The 24,047-nt window shown below is 40.3% G+C and overlaps 2 protein-coding genes across 13 annotated transcripts in view; one reads left to right on the forward strand and one right to left on the reverse strand.

The window, feature by feature from the left end:
- The window catches only part of WAC (WW domain containing adaptor with coiled-coil), an 81,582-nt gene extending 66,843 nt beyond the window's left edge, over window positions 1–14,739 (reverse strand). For 3 of the 12 annotated variants that reach the window (XM_070255240.1, XM_070255239.1, XM_070255234.1), the window contains exons 1-3: window positions 13,694–14,162; window positions 13,255–13,292; window positions 11,468–11,680 (exon numbers count right to left, since the gene is read on the reverse strand). In XM_070255240.1, coding sequence (XP_070111341.1) covers window positions 11,468–11,680; window positions 13,255–13,292; window positions 13,694–13,734 — 292 coding nt within the window. In that variant the 5' untranslated portion in view covers window positions 13,735–14,162. Of the gene's footprint in view, window positions 1–11,467; window positions 11,681–13,254; window positions 13,293–13,384; window positions 13,538–13,693; window positions 14,192–14,291 lie in introns of those variants that run through there. The other 9 variants (XM_023632382.2, XM_070255237.1, XM_023632381.2 and 6 more) reach the window with 9 other exon arrangements.
- LOC106782752 (ankyrin repeat domain-containing protein 26-like) overlaps window positions 13,616–24,047 on the forward strand; it is a 102,866-nt gene continuing 92,434 nt past the window's right edge. Inside the window, exon 1 of the mRNA XM_023632386.2 lies at window positions 13,616–13,747. Coding sequence (XP_023488154.1) covers window positions 13,737–13,747 — 11 coding nt within the window. The 5' untranslated portion in view covers window positions 13,616–13,736. The remainder of the gene's footprint in view (window positions 13,748–24,047) is intronic.

Consider the following 24,047-nt stretch of genomic DNA (forward strand, 5'->3'; position numbering starts at 1 on the left):
AACAAGGATGACACAATGAACATTTCTGGATGCCCATCTTTGGCAAGATCCAGCCCTGGTGATCTAGTGGTTAAGATTCGAAGCTAAGGCCCCAGGTTCGTTTCCCAGTCAGGGAACCACACTACCCATCTATCAGTTGTCATACTGTGGCAGCTGTGTGTGGCTATGATGCTGAAAGCTCTGCCACCAGTATTTCCAATACCAGCAGGGTCACCCATGGTGCATATGTTTCAGCAGAGCTTCCAGACTAAGACGGACTAAGAAGAAGGTCCTGGCCACCCACTTCCAAAAAAACTGGCCATGAAAACCCTGTGAACAGAAACAGAGCATGTCTAATGGAGCGCCAGAAGGTGAGAGGATGGCGCAGAAAGACCGGGCAGGGTTCTCCTCTGCAGTACACAGGGTGGCTGTAAGCCAGAATCAATTCCATGGCATTAACAATAACAACCTTAAGTTAAAAAAAAAAATTATCCAGACAAGAAAATACCTTTAAGGATATCCTAGATGTTTTTGAACCACAAGGGAACTTCCCTAATAAGAAGGAGAATATGGTATAAATCTTTAATAGCTTAGGCTGAACCACACGTAATTGATGATTATGATGATTTTTTTTTACCTAGAAAAACAGCAATTTCATGATTTAAGCTAATATAAAGCTACAGTGAGGGACTGCAGCAGAAATGCACACTCTACCTTTCATAAATGCTGCTCGTGTAATTTTAATAAAGAAATATAATATGCAATTAGCAGGAACTATATATAACGACTACCCTGGACATGCATTCAATGTTATAAAAGTTTGTTTTCTCTTTGGATACTCTCCTACCAACCTTATTTATAAAAATTAAGTAAACCTTTGTTTTAACATAGAAAACTTAAGACTTTTCAACTTAACCCATTCCACATTATCAAACCAAAAATCAGGAGTTTCCACGTTAGTGAAGTTTTATTATGGTTCCCATACAGCAAAATTTCAAACAAGATTATAACAGCAATAAAAGAGGTCACCCAATGACAAACACATGTCCAAAATCTTAACTATCTAGGCTCCCATACCCCCATTTCTCTTGGATTCTCCTAGTATATGAAGTTCAAGCTTGAGGATTCCTCAGCATTTCTAACCACTCTGACACCAGAATCTGTTTTCCCTCCAAGTATTCATATCAACTGCAATCCTCTTTAAATTCTACTTCCGCCATCTTAATCCAAATCATGATCACCTCAAATCTACAATACAAAAGCAGTGTTAATAACATGGCTTTATATAACCAAAGGTTAGCGAATGTGCCCAAAACCAGCAAACAAAAGGACAATTTCAAATGTATAACGTGCCAATGTGCAAAGACATAAAGGGGAAAAAAGTAGTGAACGGTGCATAATCCCCTAACCTTGCTAATAATATGATGCTGACAAAGTCAAATTAAACAGCAAGGAGTAACAGCACCCAACAGTTCTGCTGCTCTAGACTGCCCATGTTTAACTCTTTCCAGGCAAGTACAATGAAAATGAAAATCAACTAATATACTAAATTAAACAGTAAAATAAGTTTTCCAATTCCCTATGTGTGCACTAAAAATAATAGTTTAATGTTTAAATACTAAAATGAGTGCTACATTTTGAAACCTGTTCTTCCCAAAGATCAAGAACATCCCTAAATTATGAATCAGCACGGTCACGCATTGTTTAACCATGGGGATATGTTCCGGGAAATTTGTCGTTGTTATAAGGCTATACTGTTACTGTGCAAACATCAGAGTGTACTTACACAAACCTAGATGGTATAGCCTACTACACACCAGGCTATATGGTACTAATCTTACGGGGCCACTATCATATATGGGGTTCATTGTTGACTGAAACGTCGTTATGAGGTGCACGACTGTATCAGGGACTCCACCACTCCTTGTCACGGTAATAATAAATACACTGGCCCAAATCAAAAAAAGGGGAGATTCTGAGTAGCCAAGTACTTTGTTCTACTTTTCCAAAATAATTAACACTGACATTTAACAGTTACATAAAAAAGGAACTATCATAATTACACAAAAACATAAAATTAAGGTAAGTCTATAGTTACAGAAAGTACAGCCTTGTGACTTAACTCTTAATATTCTTTATAATTTAAATGTCCCATGATAAATGAGACTCAGGTATCTACGTACAGTATTAAATACGAAAAACTTTAAAACTCCTGAGAAGGCGCCAATAGGCAGCAGAAACAGAAACCTGACCAAAGCCACAGAAAAGGCTGGAGGCAGGAGAGAACAGTACTTCTAACAGCCTATCATACTGTGTTCCAACTTCCCTAGCTTTTCCCCATTACAAGATTAAACTGGAAGACTAATTCTATCTACATATATCAACCATACTCATCTTAGCTTCTTTTAAAATGCAATTACTCCTAAGGGTCAATCTTAAGAAAACTGTCTGCTAACATCTGAAGTCAGCCTGAGTATACCAAGCCGGACGAAGGCTATTTTTCAAAAAAGATAAAAACTAAATTAAGTTTACCACTGTACTGTCTCAGACAGCTTGATGGCACAGGAATGGGGTGGGGGGGCGGAGGGGCGCGGGTGTAGATATGGAGTGCTGAAGACAGTTTTATCTAGAGCAACAGCGGTGGCTCCAGATACTACTCATACATATCTTACCGGCCTGGCCACTTGCTAATACTGGTTAGAAGCTTCTCTGCTGTCCAGCATTAGTTCTACCGGGGGCATTAGATATATTTGCCCAAAGATACTAAGTTAGCTATTTAACGTGTAACTGCATACAAAGCGTACTACTATCTGTGAATCAGGAAAGAAGGTGACAGAGAAGAAAACTTTTCCCCCCTGAGCACTTTTTAAAACGCAAGAAAACACAACGTATGATTTGGCAAATAACCACTCTAACTTGTAGATTCCTAATGATAAAATTCACATTCCTTAATGCCCACTTCAGAATTCCTCCTCTTCTTGTGTGCACTCTCCCTAGTTCTGTAGTTAACAATACCTAAATTAAACCAGTGTTTATTTAAAAATTCAGTTTTCCAGGCTCCATCCCCTATTGCTCTGTTCACGGCAATTCACATGGAGTCAGGGAACTTGTAGTGTTAAAAGCTTCTCAGGCAATTCTTACAAGCAGCCAAATCTGGGCAAATTACCCTAAATCCGTGTTTTGGTTTTTGAGCTCTTACACTTACCCTAAAAATCTCTGAACTACAAAGTCCTGAGTATGAGCACGTACCAAGTTAGAATTGCCCCGCAGCCTCCTTCATGTAGCTTTCATTTGCCAGACTCCTCACAGTTGGCAAGTGAAATACCCAGTATTTTCACCCCCAACTCTAAAGGAAGAAGGAAGGAGTAGTTTGAGACCTAGGGCTGCTGATCTGACACTAACTTGTAATTAGTCATAGTAATAAGATAAATATAAAAAATAATTTATAAAAAATAAATCTAATAATTTACTGTGTTACAGAGTCCAGGCACTTAGCTAAATACTTTAAGTGTTTTGGCTACATAATTTCAATTAACCCCACAACAATCCTAGGGGAGTGGACACAAAAATTCAGATTAAGTAGTGTGCCTAAGGTCACCAAGCTACAAGTATCAGAGCCTGAATTTAAATACAAACCTGAAAAAAGACTTTATCCATTTAGTTAAGAGATAAACTAAGTATTAAGATTCCCTAAGCAATAACTACAAGGAACTCTTAGTCCTCTCAGATTGGTATTGTCAACAGCAAGTGTCTGTTGAATCCTCTATGCAAATACTAAATACAAGCCAAAAAAAAATAGGCATAACATACTATGAACCCACTCTAATAATTCTGGAAAGGCTATTTATAAGAATCCCTTATTCTTATTGGCATAAGAATGTGTCCTATGAAAACTACCGATTAACTCCAAATGACAGAATTTGAGGCAATTTTATTTTGCCCCCTTTATCAGCATTTCGTAATTTTTCTATAATAAATGTGTACTAACAAGGAAACATTTTAGTACAAGAAGCATTATATAGTTCAAGGACCCATTAACTCCAATCTTGTTTTGCATAAATATGGTACTTCAGAAATTAGGCACACAGAAAACTTTAGAGAAAGAGGAATTATGTATAAAGCTGGACAGACCAACAGCACGATCATATTCTCCAGAACTGTGCCGTGCAATTCAGTGGCCACTAACCAAATGTGGCAAGTACACATACGAAATGCAGCTAGTCCAAACTAAAATGTTCTGTAAGTATAAAATACTGAATTTCAAAGACTTTATACAAAAAAAGGATCATAAAGGATCATCAGTTTTTAAAGTAACAAGTACATACTGAAATGATAATGCTTTAGATATATTAGGTTATATAAAATACACTGAAATTAATTTCATTCCACCTTTACTTCAATATGGCTACCAGAAAGCCACAGATGTGATTTGCACTTGCGGCTCACATTACATTCACTGGCCAGTCCTGCCCTAGAACCTTGTTACTCACATGCAGCCAGCAACATGGGCACTAACTGGGATCTTGTTAAAGAGGTGAACCCTTGGGCCCCATCCCAGAATTGCTGAACTAGAATATGCATTTTAACAAGATCCCCAGGTAATTAGTATACACATTCAAGTTTGAGAAACACTGTTCTGGAAAAGTGCAATTTCATGTCCCTTAAATCACAATGACAATCCCAATATTCTTTTATCTACCTGTTTACCAAAATGCTACAAAGTGTAAAGCATTGTTCTAGACAACAGGGATACAAGGGAATAAAATCATTAACAAAATAAACTCACTCCCTGTTCTAGTGGAGCCCGTATTCCACTGAAGACAAGCAAACAAACTAACATACAGTCAGCTATGCTGTAATACTTGTTCTGAAAATGCAAATTTGTTTGAGCACTATTGACATATCAGGAAACTATCTGAGCATAATACAAATTTCCCACTCATTTATGAGCAATTTCACCTGTGATAAACACCAGCTGCATCCAGCTGAACCAAGCTATACAAAAGAATTCACAAAGCACACAGATGCACACACACCTCAAACATCTGCCAGCTACTTCAGTTCACCATAGAATTAGGAGTCATATCCCTCCACAATTGCTGTTACAACTTTGAGGGTTGTTTCAGATAACTCTCCTTCCATTACTTCACAACTCACAAGCTGCAACCCTTCCATCAGATGCCCACTTCCACAAGCTAATTTCAAGTCTTTGTCAAGGTAAAGCACCATGTTTACTATATTGTTAATATACTCCTTAACCATTTAATATGTTATGCTACGATTTTTATTGGGTTCCTATTCTTTTTTTAATGTGCCACTGGAAACGTTTTTGAATACCGTGCCCCTAACCACATTTTCCCCATAAATCCTGCGGTAAAATTTTGCATAGCATGGTGACTTTCAGGAACATATGTCATGTTACAGCAGAATGACTACAAGCAAATAACATCAAATCACATTAAGTACAAGAAACAAAGTAAGGGAAAGGATAAACAATGATGGGGATGGCTGTTTCAGAGTGATCAGGATAGGTAGGCAGACCTCTATGAGAGGGTGACATTTAAGAAAACACATTATTGAAAGAGTACACCAGGAGGACATACAGAAAGATGAACATCCCAGACAGAAGGAGCATAACGTGCAGAACCCTTGAGACAAGCAGAAACTTCTTCCTTTAGGGCCAGTATGGACAGAGTACCACAAACAAAGGGAAGAGTGATAGGTGAAGAGGCTAAAGAAATACTCAGACACCAGATTACACAGGGTCTTTTCTAGGCCTTAGTAACAGTCACTGGAGGGTTTTGAGCATGGGAGAGATGTGGACTGAGTGACATTTTAAATGGGCCACTCCATTTTAAATGGAGCCTGGCTACTGTGTGGGGAAATAACTGTGTGAAGCAGAAACGATGCAGGGACATCATTCAGGAGACTCTTGCAGAGTCCAGGTAAGAGAAGCAGGTAGCCAGGACTACAGTGGTTGTATCTGAAGTACTACTAAGAAGAGGTTATGCCTGGGGAAAAATCTGAAGGTAGGTAGAAGGTTTTACATACAGCAAACAAACTTGCTTTCCAGAGTCAACAATTAATAGTAGGCTAAATACTTTAATTGGATTATACTTTCATCAGTAAGGCAGCAACAATCCTGATCAGCCTATTTCAAAGGGCTGTTATGGGATCAGATGAGAAAGAACATAAAAGAGCTTTGGAAATTATGAAGCATCATACAAAACATAAAAAGTAGACTCTTCATAGGATATATTTTCATGCCCTAAGTAACTGGTTTCGAAATGACTGACAAATAGTATCTCCAGTACTCAGTATAGGGTCCCAGAAGCAGAATCCAGTCACAGATGTGGTCCCAGTTACAGAAACCCTATAAAGATGTCCCAACTCATTGCCATTGCCCCTCTTTTCAGCATAACAAAATGATACACTACATACACCAAAACTATTCTGCACAATAGCATAAGACAACAAAAAATGCTTAACAGAGAGAAAACCTAGAATATGTAAATTTTCTGTGAATTACGGACCAAAAATCCTATGTTATGCCAAGAACTTTAAATACACCTTGCATAACTAAAGACCAGTTCAATTAAGACTGCTTTGAAAGATCAAAGTGAACCATTCCAAAATATTTTTGACTGCAAAACAGAGATACCATTACATCATAAACAATACATAATAACCATTTCTGTAAAAAGAACAAAAATGTTAAAATGTGATGACTATAAGACAAATGACACGGTATGTGTTCAAATACACGTACTAAGGTTGAGAGCATATATGTTTTCTAAAATTAAGGAAAAAATACTGAAGAGATGAAATATGAAGACTGCTAATCTGCCAAACTTATTCTTTCTTGAAAGGGAATACCTATTTCCTGTGGTCTTTTTTTAAAAACTGATGTACGGAAATCCAGTGCAAACACGTCTGCCTACTCTACTATCATACTAGAAAGCATGGATCAATAAAAACAGGTAATATTTATGTCCTATAGACATAAAAATACTTAACATTAGTTAATCGTATTGAAATATAAATATTAGCAAATTTTAGACTCTGTATGAAATTTCCAAGCTGCTTTGAAAACAAATCTCTGAATATGAGGGCTTAACTTGAGAAAACTGGCTTCTTCCTAGAGAAAACTTTGGCAAGCTTTTATGTTGAAACTTATCTTCAACAGTAAAACACTGACGTGATAATTTGGTCTAGAACTACACACATACACTGTACCAATGTCAATGCCTTTGCTACTGCACTATAATTAGGTAAGCTGTAACCACTGGGGAAAGTCAGGTGAAGGCACTAAGAGGATACAAGCAAAATTACCTTTAAACTAATTTGCGTTATAGTAAACACCTACCAAACAAGCTTTCAACGTGCCTAAAGGGTTCATCTCTGACAGTGTATACAACTTAGAAAGTAGAAAATGGCCTAATGTCCACACTCAACTCTGTCACTGTTTGTTCAATTTTATATAAGTAAAATTTCCCTCATTTGTGAAACTAAAACAAGGATACTATCTGTTCTATTTACCTTCCAAGGTCAATGTGAGGATCAAATAAGACTGTTCATTTACACAGTACTTTCTAAGATTACATACACAAAGCATATTCCATTTTATTCAAAACATAACATTATCTGAACATCCACAGGCCACGTTGTACAAGTATCACAGTCTATTATCCACTGCGAAAGACTGAAATATTACTGTTATTTTTTTTAAAAACTATGAAAACATCAATTGTCTCCAAATGGTCCCTACTGAACAATTCCTTCAAATGTTAATTACAGTAACTTCTGTATGAAAATACACTTCCAAATTTCTCCAGATACAGCTAAATGACAAAACAAGCTAAAAACTTTTAGTACACAGCTAAAAACTTGAAAATCTTTAGCAATAATGGTTACTAAACCACTAAGGGCAATTTTCCTTTGTACCCAAGATATCTGGATGCTAACTACAAAGTTCTGCAAATTCACTAAGTCTCACAAATCGGGGAACCAATAAAGAATACTTTTCATTTAACCAATTGAGCTAAGTTATTTCCCCAAAAAAGATATTTCTAACAAGTATTCCAAATATATCTTATTATAGTTAATTCTGAGAGGGATGATGAGAAAAAGGGGACAACCCTCAAGAGGTTGAAGTTTTGTGGAACAGCTTTACAGAATCTATGTAAAGATACGCTTCATTCCTAAATTCATCTGTACTATCATCATTCTTAAAGTTACTTGGTAAAATCATCATTTAGAACCAGTCCTCCAGAAAAACATATTTTAATCAAATGGAAAGTTTTAAAATTGCACAGAAGTATAAACTCAAGCTGCACTCTATGCTCATACTTGTGAGGTATGGACATCAGCTGCACCTTTGAAAACAGGTCTTAGATACAAAACACAAATCTAATAATTATACCTTAAGATTTTTGCTTTTGGTTATATTTAAACAAAAGATTATATGTTCTGCAGACAGATCACAGGATACATAAAAATAACTATTTCACCAAGAACCTTTTTAGTAAGTTATACTCTCACATAATTTCCCTCAATTTACAATAATCTACATTCCCTTTACTAACCTCTAAGGGATAAAATCCCTAACTCTTAACTGTAAATGCTATGTTGCATTAAGTCTTTTCTTAACTAAAGATTTCCAGGAGTGACAATCCCTCTCAATCCCTACTTTCCCACTTTTTACAGCATATCTTAAAGTCCTTTTATACATTATTTCTGAACTGGCGCTTTTCAAGGAAATGCAAGGTGCTATGAAAGAAATCTAGTAATTACTGAAAAAAATATGTTGTGATGTGGATAGATACCAGCGAAGCCCAATCCTGAGAAAAACATCAACACATCTTACAGTTTCACATTCGTTTAACTTGCTTTTGTAAAACACAAGTTACAAATAATAGCACACAGGCTCTTAAGTTCTTAGATATTTACTAGTCATTAATTTTTTTTAATTCTAAAATTAAAAATATAACATTTGAAATTATGTAGCTCAATAAACAATATAGTAACCTGTTCTTACATTAAGTTGTTACTTACACATGCTAAGTGCACAGATAATCCAACTCACTTGCATTTGACTTTGGATAATGGTTTTGACTCTCTCTATGTAAGCATATTTACCTATATAGTTTCATATTTAAACATAAAAATCTAAGGGAACACATTTAAATTTATTTAAAGATAAAAATCTAAGGTAGTACAAATGCCTGTGATAGTTACTCGTATGCAGTTTAAAAAGCTTACTTTCAAAGACATATTAGCAGTAAACAAAGCACCCGGAGTCAAAGTCTAACGACTAAATATGTAAGTATTAAATGAGGGAAGAATTACCATCTTTAACAGACAGAATTAACATCAAAACCCTCTAAACTCCAGAATGGAAATATATATTATGGTGGTGTTATGGCAGCCAGGTATCTTAGGGATGGTACAGATAGGGATGGAGTTATAGCATTAGTTAAAAGGCTCCAGAGGAAGATAGACAAGCAGCTAAAAAGCAAAGAAAGTGAGGCCTAACTTAGCAAATGACTAGATCAGAAAAATAAGAAGTTTCTTAAAAATGGAGCTAAAGAAACATCAGCAAGCAGATGCAAATAAAAAGGAAACTAAAAGCCAACAAGAGGTATCTGGAGTTCCCATGGGAAGTAAAATCAAAATCAAAATGAAGAAAAAAAGGAGTAGAGAAAAAGTAAGCAGCTAAAACACCACTAGCTCTCAAGAGTAAAAACCTTTAAGTATAGCTTCAAGGCCAGGATCACATCTTATCTTTCCTTTCATAAACACCACACAATTGTTGACATACAGTGGATGCCCAATGTTTGTTGAATGAATAAGCAACAGAATGTGCCTGAGATTATTTCACCTGTAAAAGAATTTATCAGGCCTGTTTCACTGTAAATGTATCAAAGCATTTACAAGTTTCCTAGAGCACCCCACTGATGTCTTCCTGGATTTGGGGATGGATGACCCATTAACTGAAATGTAATCACTAGAAGAGAATCTAAGATACTTATCTATAAGGAGACAAGATGCCACATCCTATTTGGTCACAATCCCCGAAATTTTAAAATTAAAATATAGTACCAGCAGTACCTGCCTTCCTAGAGCTAACATTTGAAATGAAATCACTATAAAAGAGTGATTGATGACAGTATAACCTCAGACTACACATAACACTATAGAAAATTTACCCACAAACTAAAACTATTAATAGTTTAATTTTGCCATCAAAGAACTCAACACTTTAATAACCAAACCCACCTGCTACTGTTACTTACAAACAAATGTATGCTTTATCTGCATAAGTAGCACAAAGCAATAGCTATATTCAACAGAGAAATATTTTGTCCTCCCATCCAATAACCATCTAAATTATTTCATCTTAATGCAATAGTCTGATCATTATTAATTCCCTTAATCCAGGAATTCTGTACAGACGTCAATGTTTCTCACTATCTGATCAAACTGAGTAAAGCTGATTTCTATCAGAGGCAAAAAAGAGGCCCAGAAGATGCAGGACAGTTTCTTAAAGTAAGCAAAGTATTGAGAAGCTGGTTGACAATCAGAAGCAGAAAGCCACATGGTACTAGTTTCCTCAGATTATAAAAGCACAATTAATATTGTATATTTATCTCAAACATGTTATCTATTGAGCAATGTAAAATCTTAGAGTGGGAAAAAATATAAATGGTCTTAACTATCTTAGTGAAATTGGTCTGTTCCTCAATGAATGCTTGAGACATGAAATCTGATATTTTGGTAAATTTGGGGCAAATTAAGTTAGAAAACAGTTTGAGTTTACTTGATCTCAGCCTCCTGCCACAAAGAGCTTGAGGTAAGGTAACAACTGAAGGGTAACAGCAGTGTTCAAAAGAAATGAGAGTAACTTTTAAAAAGTTGAATATTTCAATGAACACGTTATAGAACTTACATTATTAACAACATCCTGGAGAATACAGAATATTTTAAATGTTTACAACAAAAATCTAAAAGAAATTTTCTGAATATCAAATTTTTTTTAACCTGTGAATTGTCTCAAAAAAATACTGTTTTTAAATTCATAATTTATCATTAGGAAACACATCTGAACTCCTTAAAAAATAAACTCAAGTAGCAACAAGGATCTCAAAATAAACTAAGCCAAACAAACTGAAATCTTTATTTGAAAAGATTAAAGCTCCCTTCTTAGAAAAATGTCCTGTATTTCTCTCATCATTAATAAAGCATTTGGTAGACTACATTATTAATGCATTTCTAGTTATCAAACATTGAAGTCCATTTTCAGATGTTCAGGTCTGCACCTCATTTCTACATTTGTTTAGGAATCAGATAACTTGATAAAAATAAAATTACTTTGATGACATAACCATATGGTAATGTCCGCAAGCTGGAAATATTACCACCTATTGTTTTATATAGAGCTACTATTAAAAATAAAGATAGGTGAAAGTTTCAAAAAAAGGCTACTCACCACCATCCCTCTCTCTAACTCTGTGAATATGCACATTTTTGGCCTTACTGTGACCTGTGCTGTCACTATATTTGTTTTCAGGACTATCAGATCTCCGCAACATTTTATTTGGTGGTGAAGGATCTGCAGCGTCTCGCATTTTTTCATGTCTGTGATCACCGCTACTGGGGTGACTCTTCGATGAATATTTAAGTGCCTGTAAAACATCACCCCCCCAAAAAGAGAGAGAAAGAATTGAAACTTTAAACTTAACTTCCTAAATTAATTTTATCATAAAATCTGATGTACTAACTTTAAGTTTTATGAATTTCTATCAATAAAATTTCCATATTCAATTCTGCCTTTAAGTTATTCGGAGAAGTCCTAAATGCCCAAGAGTTATTATAAAACTCCTCACACAAATCATAATACCACATGTAAAAAAGAAAAGGAAAAGGAAAAAAAACCACTCCAGTAAGTACGCTGTAAATACAAGAAATCAGACATCTTTGTACACCAATTCCCCAATAAATTTTCCCAGGAATTAAAAAGGTTAATCTAAATAAAATTAGCAATTGAGTACTACTGTAATCTATTTCTGCTCTACAACTAAAATGCACAGCCCCAAGCGTAAATAACCATAAGCATGTTTCTGCAAACCTACAAAAAAAGAAAGCATCATTCTCTCCAATTTGACTGAAATAAAGCACTTCAGACCGAACTAAGCTACTCTTGCAAGTGTGGGATATAATTTTAAGGTATAAAAATGTTGCCCAATGTTTCTAACAAAACATACTGCAACTCCCTCACAATAACGATTTAGTTTCACTCTAAAACACATGTAGGACAAACATGATATACTAGTCTTTTACAATGTGGTTAATTATGGTTTAGAGGGGCAGATTCAGTAGCGTCAAATTTTTGACTACCCAAATGTAATGAACAATGTTTTTTATTTTTTACATCTCAGGGACCCAAGGTTTTTAACTTGAGCTTCAACAACTCATGCCAGCCAGTAACAAAAGTGTCAGCTTAGAAACCTGCTCTCTTATCCTTTAAGTGATTAGATGTTGAAACTATTTATTTCTAGTGTCATCTGATAGTTAGTTACCAACCATTTATGAAATCTTTCCCCCTGAAAACAGGGGCTACCTCTATCATAATGTTTAAAAAGTTTCCACGCAGCAACCGCTGTAACAAAAAGGAACCAACATACCTGGCACCGTCTACATTAAAATGAATTACCTAAGTATCCGAAAATCTCGATTCTTACAGAAACAAAAGCATTGTCTTTCACTAGCAGGGCAATTATTTGCACCAAAAACAATTAAAAGGGGAAGACATAGTGGTTTACAACACACGTCAGAGTTGCGAATGCATTAGTTGTTTCTTCCCAGACCATTCATCTAATCTTAATACCTTTACGTCAACTTTCAGCTATAATTTTAATTCCTTCACAGTAAATTTTAGTTCTCCAATACAATAAACAAATATGGTTCAGAAGGCACCTATCACCTCATCCCATCGATTCCTTCACGCCTAAGTAATCAAGGCAGGTCTTTCCTGGCCGAGAACGTTTTCTTTCTTAAAAAAACCGAACTCCCTCCAGTCACCTGTCAAAACAAGTCACTAAACCTCGCTGGAGAGCGCTCAAGGACCCTAACACACGATTTTCAGGGGCCCCGCGGCGCTAGTTTGGGATCTGTTGCACTGAAGGGCCTGCACCGACTTCTGAAGCCTGCGCTCGAGTAGCAGTTCCTCCCTTCCCCCGCCGTCCCCCATCCACCCCACCCCGGCCTCGGCTGGTACCTGGTAAGGCTGCGAGTCCCCCCTCCGGTCGTGACAGCTGAAAAACAGGAAGAGAGACGGCGACATGAGACATCTCGGGGGGGAGGAAGAAAACGGGCCGCCCCGCGCCCCTCCCCGCGGGAGACCTACCGTCCGGCCCGGCGGCGAGCCCACAAGAGCGCGCGCACACACACACAGACACGCACACGCGCGCGCAGCTCAGGGAGGCCCCGCGCGGGCGCAGCCCCGCGCACCGGCCCGCGCGCCCTCCGCACCCGCCGTCCTCGCCCGCCCGCCCGCCCGCGCGGCGGCTCCTCCTCCCCGCCCGAGCCCGAGCAGGGTTAACAACAAAAATGGCGGCTCGGCAGCACCAGCTCCGGAGGAACAGCCCCCCCGCCGCCGCCGCCGCCGCCGCCCCCCGCCCGCCGCGGCCCGGCCCGAAAGGAGAAGACGATTTACCCATCACTGAGTCTCTGCTGTTTCCTCGCATACATTACCATCAATGCCCGGCCTGTGAGTGTGTGTCGGGGGAGGGGAGAGCGGCCGCGAGGGGCGGGCGGGCGGGCGCGCAGGCGGCGGGCGGGCGGCAGCACCGGCACCAGGGCCCGGCGGCCCTCGGCGACTCTCAGCACCTCCCCGTTACTGGCGCCGGCGCTCCCGGGCCATCTCCCTCCGTCCACACCGCGCTCACTCTCAGCCCGGCCAGCGGCGCCAACTACACGGCGGCAGCGGCGAGCCGGGGGGAGGGGGGCAAGAAGACGCGTCCGGCTCGGCCCCGCGGAGAGCGACTGCCTCCTCCACCTTCTCCACCTCCTGCTCCGCCGCCTCCTCCCCTCCTCCCCCCGCCGCCGCCGCTGCCTGCTCCTTCTCCTCCTCCTCCTGCCGCCGCCGCCACCGCCGCCGCTGGTGCCGCCGCTGCCGCTCCACCAACTACATCCGGGCAACTCGGCCGCGGCGGCCTTCGGAAACCCTCGGCAGTTTCCGCCGCGCCCCTCCTCTCCCACCCTCTGCCGCCCTCCCCGCCCCGCGCGGCTCCGGAACGCCGCCTTCGGCAAACCTCGGCTCGGCCCGGTCTTCCTCTTCCTCCGAGGCCTGGCTCGCCTCCTCGCGACCCGTCCGCTCTTTCCGGTTGCCGCTTCTTTCCTCACGCGCACGTCCGCCCACCGCCGTTCCCCTTTAGGGACAGTCCTGCTCGGGGACCTGCTCGAGGCCGGTCCGAGGGGCCCCGGGGTGCGCGGGGAGGGAGCCGCCTTCGGGAGGAGGACGGTGGGGCGCGAGAGAAGCCATCGCGGACTAAATAGGGAGGCGGCGGTGCTGCGCGTGCGCTCAGCGGCGCGGGGGGTGGGAGGGCGCCGGGGGCGCTCTCGGGCCGCCGCCCCCGCCCCTTCGGGCGCCGGCTGGGTGGTCGGAAGCCCCTGGGCGGGCGGACGGGTACCACCGAACTCCCTCGGGCACCGTGGGGCGGAATCCGGGCCTGGGCACCTGCCCGCACCCGGACGCTGCGCGCCCGGCCGGCCGTCGGCGGGGCCTGCCGTGGGCATCTTAGAAGTAAGTCCCTCCCCGAGCGGCCAGAGAGCGAGCTGTCCGCGGAGGGGAGACACCGGAGCGGGGCATCTCCGGGGGTCAGACACAGTGCGGGGAGGCCGGGCGTCCGCACGGGCAGGGCGGAGTCCAGCCCGAGGAGGGCGCCGCTCGGGGCCGCGGAGCCGACCGCGCTGGGCCGGGGGCCTCGGGGCGGGGGCTGGGAGGACGCGCTGAGCCCGTCCTCCCTGCTTAATGTTTGCCACCCCATCCCTGCCCTGCCCACCGTCTGCTTTATTTCCCGTTTTTCTCTCTTCTAGTTCCTCTTCTCGCTGGAGTCCTCTGGTGACGGGAAATTCCCCCTGGAAGTTCTCCATGGGAATAAAGGCCTAGGGGCTGCTCCCCGACATCGCTGCCCGTGGAGTGTTGTGTAGCGCCACAGGCCCACCAGCAGCGTTGGCGCGTTGGGAGGGAAAAGTCCAGAAAATTTAGCTTTCTCTGAGGGTGGTGGCGTCCCGGCCTTTCTTAATTCCCTGCTCTAAATTCTTCCTGAGGCAGCATTAGCTTAATGAAAAGGATTGTAATAAACATAAATATACGACTATTTACGTAGAATAAAACAGCAAAATAGGAAACAAATACCTAGAAATAAGACTACTCCAAAAACTAGTATTAAAAAGTGACTTAGTTGGTTTTCAACAAGTTATATTATTGTTGGATCTAATGAAGAGATAGAATGATGTGAGAGAAAACACCCTGAAATCACAACTGATTGAAAAAAATAATTACATACCCTTATTTGTCACATCTACCTGCCTAATAGTAAGGTTATTGCGATTTGGGAGACCAGGAAAAGCTTACTTAGTGCTCTTAAGTTGTCGGTAACTAAGGAAAAACTGCCAGTGTGACTGAAACGAGGTAAAAAAAACCCTACTGGCTTGTGTGCATCTTCTGACACTTTCATAACAAATACATTGAAAACAGGAGACATCAGCTTGGAAAACTATAAAAAGTAATATATAAATCTTATGCAGAAACTTCTTGAAAACTAGCAGCAAAGTTTACTACTAATTTCTTGTTTGATAATCAGATGTCTGCTGAAATTGGTACCATTTGGTCAACAGCAGACTGGGCTGAGCTGTGGAGGAAACAATTCCAAGCAATGTACAGTCTTCATTCTTCACAAATTCCATATTTGCGAATTGGCCTACTTACTAAAATTTATTTGTAACCCCAAAATCAATATGCGCAGCATTCATGCACGGGCCCAGAGTGGCAAAAAATTTAACTTGCCTGACATGCACATTCCCAGCTAAGGTTAAACAAGGGGAGACTCTGCCTTATTGTTTCAGCGCTCATACTGTAAACAAATGTGCTTTTCACGCTATATATAGTGTTATGTTTTTCACCTTTTTTGTGCTTTTTATTGGTGGTTTTGCAGTTTTAAGTGCCCCCCCCCCCCCCCCCCAAGCATAGTGCTGAAGTGCTGTCTGATATTCTTAAGCACAAGAAGGCTGTGATGTGCCTTGTGGAGAAAACACTGTCCTCGATAAGCTTCCTTCAGGCTAATCACTAGTGCTCTTGGTGATGAGTTCAGTGTTAATGAATCCACAGTATATATTAAATGAGGTGTTCAAACAAAAACACACAAAATGGAGTTCTGTATTGATGAAAATGTTGCGAATAGAGTCTCGGGCACCTAACGCTGTATTTTCCCTAGGAGCAGTTAAGGGTTCATGGTGACTTTATAGAACATAACTACTTCAGATAATGAGAATCAGCTATGTACTAAAGGACACATCTAAATGTTATAGCCATTTTTTAAAGATTTTGCTTCCCTTAGATTCCGTTATGTGTTATAAATTCGCCTTTGCAGATACCTTCAATCCTTTCCTTCTCTCTTCCTCCATCTTACCTACCTAAACCAGAACCCTGGTTAATTCATGGTATGCTTGCAGGAGAGCGGTTGAACTTCGCTGGAGAAAACACACAGCTGTGCTCTGAAGTGAGCTGTGTTCCTCACCCCCTCAGGCTAATTCCCCGCATCCCTTTCCCCTGCCTTGTTAAACATCTTCTAGACCTGACTCTGCATCCCCACTCCTCACTAGTAAGTCATCATCTTGTTTCTTATATAAGAAAATAGAAGAAATCAGTAACAGCTCCCACCTACTCCCACAACGGCACCTACCAACCTTGCTACATCTGGATACACTGCTATATTCCGCTAACTATAGATAAACTGTTAAAATTCCCATCTAAGACCAAACTTGCCACTTTTGCATTGAGTTCCATTTTACTCTTGGAATTGACTGCTTTCATTATGAATTTTTCCCCTTTCAGTTGGGTCACTTCTGTCAACTTATGTTTTAACAGCTACCTTCTTTAAAAAAAATCTCTTGACTTGAATCTCCCTCCAAATACTGCCTCGTTATTTTGATCTGCTCTCCTGTATGGGAAAACGTCATCTCCAGTTCTGTCTCTTGAACCTATGAATCAGGCTTGATCCCCACATTCCACTGAAACTGCTCAAAATCATGAGTAGCCTCCATGTTCTCAAATCCATTTTTTTTCCTTAGTCTTCATCTCACTTCACCTGTCAGCAGCACTTGACACAGGTGCTTACTTACTCTCTTCCTGAAGCTCCTTATCTTGCCCAGCAGGATTCCATTCTGTATCTCACTCTTGCTGTTCCTTAGTGTCCTTGCTGGTTTCTTCTCAGTTTCCAGCCTCTGAATGCTGGAGTGCCCAGGATGCAAATCTCACAACTTGGACTGCTTCTCTACTCTGTTCTCTCTCCCTAGGCAGTCCCATCCAGATCTCTGGCTAAATGAAACCCACATTTGAATCTCCAGCCAACACCTTTTCCCTAAACACTAGAGTCACACTGAACTGCCTACTTTATAGCACTGCTTGAATGTCTAACAGGCACCACAAACTTAATATATCCCAAACCACACTCTAATTTTTCCCACCAAATAAATCCTGATCAGATCTTCCCTGTTTCATGAAATGGCAACTCCATTCTTCCAGCTGAGGCTAAAAACTTCGGAGTCATCCTTGACTCTTTCATACCTTACATCCACTCCACCAGCAAATCCCACCAGTGTTATCTTCAGAATATACCTAGAGTCTGATCTCTGTTCCATCACATTCTCTTTGGTCCAAGCCACCATCTTCTTATGCCTAGATCATAGCATAGGCCTCCTACTGATCTCCCAGTTTGGCACTTACTTCCACATGGTCTACTCACACAGCGGTCACAGTGATCTCCTTAAAAGTCAATATCATTCCCATGTTAAAACCCACCAGTGGCTTCCTATCTCACTCAGAATAAAAGCCCAAGTTCTTACCATGGTCTACAATGCCCTCTGTAAACTGCCCCCGCCCACATTACCTCCAGCTTTACATCGAGTGACTGTACTTGCTCATTCTCTTCCCACTGCTCCATCCCTTTTTCTCTGACATATCAAATATGTCTGTCTCAGGACCTTTCCACTACTATCCTGCCTGGGATACTCTGCCTCTTGGTACCTACTTGACTCACACCAGCACTTCTTTAGGTCTCTACTCAGATTTCACCTTATCAAAAAGATCTTTCCTCTGAAAACTATATAAATAGCATGCCACCACCATCTCTCTCCCTTATCCTGCTCTATTTCTCTTACACTGTTTGCTATGTTATATATTTTGTTTATCTAGCGGGTTATCTCCCACTAAAATGAAAGCTCTGTGACAAATCAGATAAATATTTGCTGAATGAAAGGATATTTGCCTACAGAAAAATATTCAAAGAAAATAGTAAAATATTGTAATTCTCAAAAGGAAAAGGCTTGTGAGTTTATTTCTGCTTGCTTTCTAAAAGAACAATAAAATTATAAATCCAATCATGCTGTCACACATAAAATGGGGAAAAGCTGGGTTATTTCTAATACAGAAAAAAATATTGTATTATAACAAATAACATTTGAAAAATTACATAAATTTGCATATATAGCAAATCTTAAGCAGACCATTCGCATTTCTTTCTGGTGAGCCATCTCAAGTTTGTAATTGAGCAAAAGTCCCATATTTCAACCAGTAGAGGGGGAGAACTATCAACCCATAGAGTGTAGGTGAAAAAAGAAATGAAGAGATAGGTAAAAATTTTACAATAGAGGCTTGAGGAAGACTATAGAAGTGAAGTCTTCAAGCATCTATTGTAAAAGGAATTTAAGATTTTGCTAGAATTTCTAAAGCGACACAAAATAAGGATGTATTGCCTGAAATTTTTACCTACCTCTTCATTTCTATCTTTGCCTTCCTCTCAGACTCAACATAGTACAGTGATTAAAAGCATGGGTTTTGGAATCAGAGTGACATAATGTAGTGCTCTGGCTACGTTATTGACTGACTAACAGTGTGACTGGGCAGATTACTAAAGTCTCAGAGATATGCTTCCTCATCTCTTCCTCTAAAGTTGTTGTGATAGGGTATAGGGCTGTTTGTAAAAAGTAAATGAAATTATATGAATAATTTAGCAGCACCTGACTGATATATGTCCACTGCCACTACTACTGGTTATCATTCATTCATTCAAAAAAAGTATTATGAAACATCTGTGTGTCATGTCTTAGGAACATAATATTAAGCAAGTTTACTTGATTTCTGCTCTTACAGAGTTTATATTTTAACTAACTACAATATGTAACTAAAAGGAGACCCTTTGTGTTCTTAGATTTGTGATGTGAGGCTTTCGTTCAATTATGTGGAAAAATAGAAAAACTGCAACAAAAATTACTGCTTAGAAAAGAGGAGTAAAGACCTCCAGGACAGCACCGTATCAGTATATGGTGTATCCTAATCATGGATAATAATGGAAATAATGTAATCATCAGATCCTGGGATCCTTAGTGACTCATACATTAGCAGTAGAGGGAAGTTCTGGATTTACAAACTGGCCGTTTTTTAAAGTTTCTCTAAGTGATAGATACTAAAGTGCAGCCAAGATTGATAAATATGCCCTAAACCCTTTGCCTCTGTCTGGCAAAACTTCAGCCTGAATTACCCCGACTTCACTTTTTCAGTACCTCTGAGCAGTTGTACACTGCTGAAGACAGTTGAACAATTAGAATAGACATTCTACTAAAATCTCATGATCACCAAAATCAAAGGGTCCCTTAGGACAGCCAGGCAATCTTACATTTCTCTCTTCAACTTTCTCACCTACTCCAACAAGTTTTTCAGATTTCTACTCTCTTCAAACCTATCCCCCGCACTTTACTACCTCCCCTTCCCTCTCAGCAGATAATATCACCTCTTTCCTCCTAAACTGAAGCCATCAAATGGAAATTCCTGCTTCCAAATATACAAATATACCTACACTTAACTTATCCTTCCATTTATTGAACAATTTATTGAGTACCGTCTATGTGCCAGGGATACATCAATGAACAAGACAAACAAAAATCTCTCCCCTCCTGGAGCTTATATTCTAGTGGGAAAAGTGATAAAATAGGGATAAAATAAGTGATATGGTAAATTAGAAAGTAATAAGTGCTGTGGAGAAGAGTGGAGGGTGATAGGAAATACCAGATTAAGGAGTAATATTTTAAATAGAGTGGTCATTGAGCAGATGACATTTGAGCAAAGACTTCAACATGATGAGGAAGTAAGCTGTATGGGTCTGGCAAGGAGTGTTCCTGGCAAAGGGAACAGCAAGAGCAAATGTACTAAGGCAGAAGTGTACCTGATGTGTTCCGAACAGTAAGGAAAGCTGTGTGGGTGAAATGTAGTGACTGAGGGGGAAAGTATTAAGAAATGAGGTCAGATAGGTTAAAGGAAGGGGGTGGGGGAGTAGATAATGAAGGATGTAATAGGCCATTATGAGAAGGTTGGCTTTTAGTCTGAGTGAGATGAGAACCTATTGGAGAATTATGAGCAGACACATGGCACTGGCTACTACATTGAGAATAGTTTATATGGCAAGGAAGGAAGCAGGGAAATGAGTTAGGATGCTACTGCATTGTACTAAAGTCACTGTTTCAAAACAGGAGTTAAGCCTCTCTGAGGTCATTTCCTTCACGTTTTCCTTCCACCCCTTCAGTTACTTTACACTGTCAGTGATGTTTTTCTTTGTTTACTCAAACTCTCCCTTTCATCTAGATCATTTCCATTTGTTTTAAACATGTGTGAATCCTATGGCAAAAAAAACCCTTCCTTGACCACAATTACTGCTCTGTCATATTTCTCACTTCAGCCAAACTTGCCTCTGGCACTTCACTCATTTCATTCTTCTATGTTCATATTTCAGGTCACTGTAGTCTGACATCTGCCCTCATAACATCACCAAAATAGATTTTCCTAAGGCAGTGGTTCTTCAAGAGGTAGTGCTGATTCTCCAGGGGGAATTGGGGAATGTGTGGCAGTATTTTTTTGGTTTTGACTTGTATATTTTTTTAATTATAACTTGAGGGTGAGAGGTGCTTCTGGTGTTTAGTTGTGGGAGGTTAAGGATGCCTAATATACTGCAAAGTGTAGGACAATCCTTTACATTTAAGAATTGTCCTGTTCAAAATGCCAGTATCACCCCCCTGAAAAATAGTCTTAAGGTCACAAATGACTTCTGTGTACCTGTGTCCACTGAACATTTTTCAGTCGTTTTCCTACTTGGTCTTAGAATGTTTGACATTGATAGCTACTGTGTTTGCATTACCCTTCTCTCTTGGCTTCTGTAACACCTCACATTCCTTGTTTTCTTTCTACCTCTCCGACAGCTCCTCTCATTCATTTTTGCTGACTCATCCTCTTCTACTCCACTACCAAATGTTGAGGTTCTTCAAGAATCAGTGCTGTGGAGGTGATGTTAGCAAAAATGGCAAGTAAGGAACTCCAAGGACACATCGTTCCACATAAGCAGCAAATAAATTGGCAGAAATTGTCAGAATCAAATTTATGTGAATTTTGGAAACTGGTGAAAGGTTACAGTAACCAGGCAAACACTGAATCAAGAAAAAGGTTGTTGAGTCTCAATAGGAGAGCTTTGTGTCATTTAAACTTACCATGGCCCCATTTCCTCATCCCCAGTTCAGCAATTTTGAAGACAACAACCTGCATTTCAGGTGTGGATTCCTGGTGCCAGAGGGAGCAGAATGGACTTTGTCCTCAAAGAATTACGATGGTTTGTTTTGACCTGTCTGGTGGCTCCCTGAAGGACTGGTGCCTGGTGCAAAGGGCTTGCCCCTATTTCACCTAACTCGGAACTCTTGAGGCAGACAGGTGAATACCCAGGAGCCATTTGTCAAAAACGTTTAAGGGCAAGTTTATTAGCTGCTGCCACCTGGAGAGAGAAATAACAGTTGGGGCAAACAGTAGACACACCAAAAAGCCTGGCATGAAGGCTGAGGAGTAAGATACTTTGCACGTATTTCTGAGAATCTAAGAGGCCACATGCACATTCAGGGTGGGCCAAATGCTCAGAAAACACCTGAAAAGGCCCCAAACGATCACTCTGGCTAAGTTTCAGACTGCTCAAATAGGAAGTGAAGGCTAAAGTGGATTTGTAAATTGTCCAGCTGAATGTTGTTGTTTTTTCAAAGATTGGCACTTGGGCTAACAACTGTTGCCAATCTTTTTTTTTCAATTGCTTTTTTCCTCCCCAAATCCCGCCCAGTACATAGTTGTATATTTCAGTTGTGGGTCCTTCCAGTTGTGGCATGTGGGATGCCTCCTCAGCATGGCCTGATGAGTGGTGCCATGTCCACGCCCAGAATCCGAACTGGCAAAACCCCGGGCAACCAAAACAGAGCGTGCAAACTTGACCAGTGGGCCACAGGGCCGGCCCCCCCAGCTGAATATTGAAGGTGTGCCCCAACACATACACAGAGCCCACTGGCAAAGACTGGAAGTTTTCCCCTTCATTTCTTGGTTTTGGGCATTTAAGGAAATCTTTGTTGAATCACTAGCTCACCACTAAGCCAACAGAACGGAGACTTCAGTGGCCACACACAAGGAATGTAGACTTTACAAAGTTAGTTCAGGAAAGTCATTACACAAACAACAGCAACCACAATAAGCAGAAACAACAAAATCTAGAGAGGGAGGAGAATCTGATTTCCAGACTTGCCACGTTATAATAATCAAAATATACAGTTTGCAACATAATGTTATGAGACAGGCCAAAAAAAAAATACAAAACAAGAAAATATGGCCCATACTCAGGAAAAAGAGAAATCAATAGAAACTGTCCCCAAGGACACACAAACATTGAACTTATTGGACAAAGACTTTCCATTAGTTCTTTTAAATATGCTGGAAGAGGTAAAGGAAACCATGAACAAAGAAGTCAAGAGAGCAATGTCTCACCAAATTGAGAATATCAGTAAAGAGATTGAAATTAGAAAAAGGAACCAAATAGAAATTCTGGAGTTGAAAGTAGAATGACTGAAACTAAAAATTCACTAGAAGGGTTCAACAGCAGATGTGAGCAGTCAGAAGAAAGAATTAACAGACTTCAAGATAGGTCAGTTAAAATTACTCAATCTGAAGAGCAGAAAGGAAAGAAGGAAAACTCAACAGAGCCTAAGAGATTTGTGGGACAACATGAAGTGTACCAATATACACATAACAGGTGTCCCAGAAGGAGAGGAGAGAGAGAAAGGGGCAGAAAGAATATTTGAAGAAATAATGGTGGAAAACTTCCCAAATTTGGTGAAAGATATGAATCTAGATGTCCAAGAAGCTCAACAAACTCCAAGTAAAATAAACTCAAAGAGACCCACACCAAGACACATTATAATCAAACTGTCAAAAGTCAATGACAAAAGAGAGAATCCTGAAAGCAATAAGAGAGAAGCAAGTCCTCAAATACAAAGGAGCCTCAATAAGACTAACAGCTGATTTCTCACCTGAAACTATGGAAGCCAGGAGGCAGTGGCATGACATATTCAAAGTGCTGAAAGAAAAAACTGTCAGGCAAGAAATCTGTGTCCAGCAAAACTGTCCTTCAAAAATGAAGGAGAAATTAAGACATTCTCAGAGAAAAACTGAGAAAGTTTGTCACTAGTAGACCTGCCCTATTAGAAATACTAAAGGGAGTCCTTCAGCCTGAAGTGAAAGGACATTAGACATAACTTGAATCCACACAAAGAAATAAACACTGTTAAAGGTAACTGTGTTGGTAGATATAAAAGTCAGAGATAATGTATTTTGGGTTAGCAATTCTTCCTTTTTTTCCTGTATGATCTAAAAGACAACTACAAAAACAATAATTATAAACCTATGTCATTGGACACACAATGTATAAAGATGTAATTTG

Source organism: Equus caballus, chromosome 29 (genome assembly GCF_041296265.1).
Source record: "Equus caballus isolate H_3958 breed thoroughbred chromosome 29, TB-T2T, whole genome shotgun sequence".
NCBI lineage: Eukaryota > Metazoa > Chordata > Mammalia > Perissodactyla > Equidae > Equus > Equus caballus.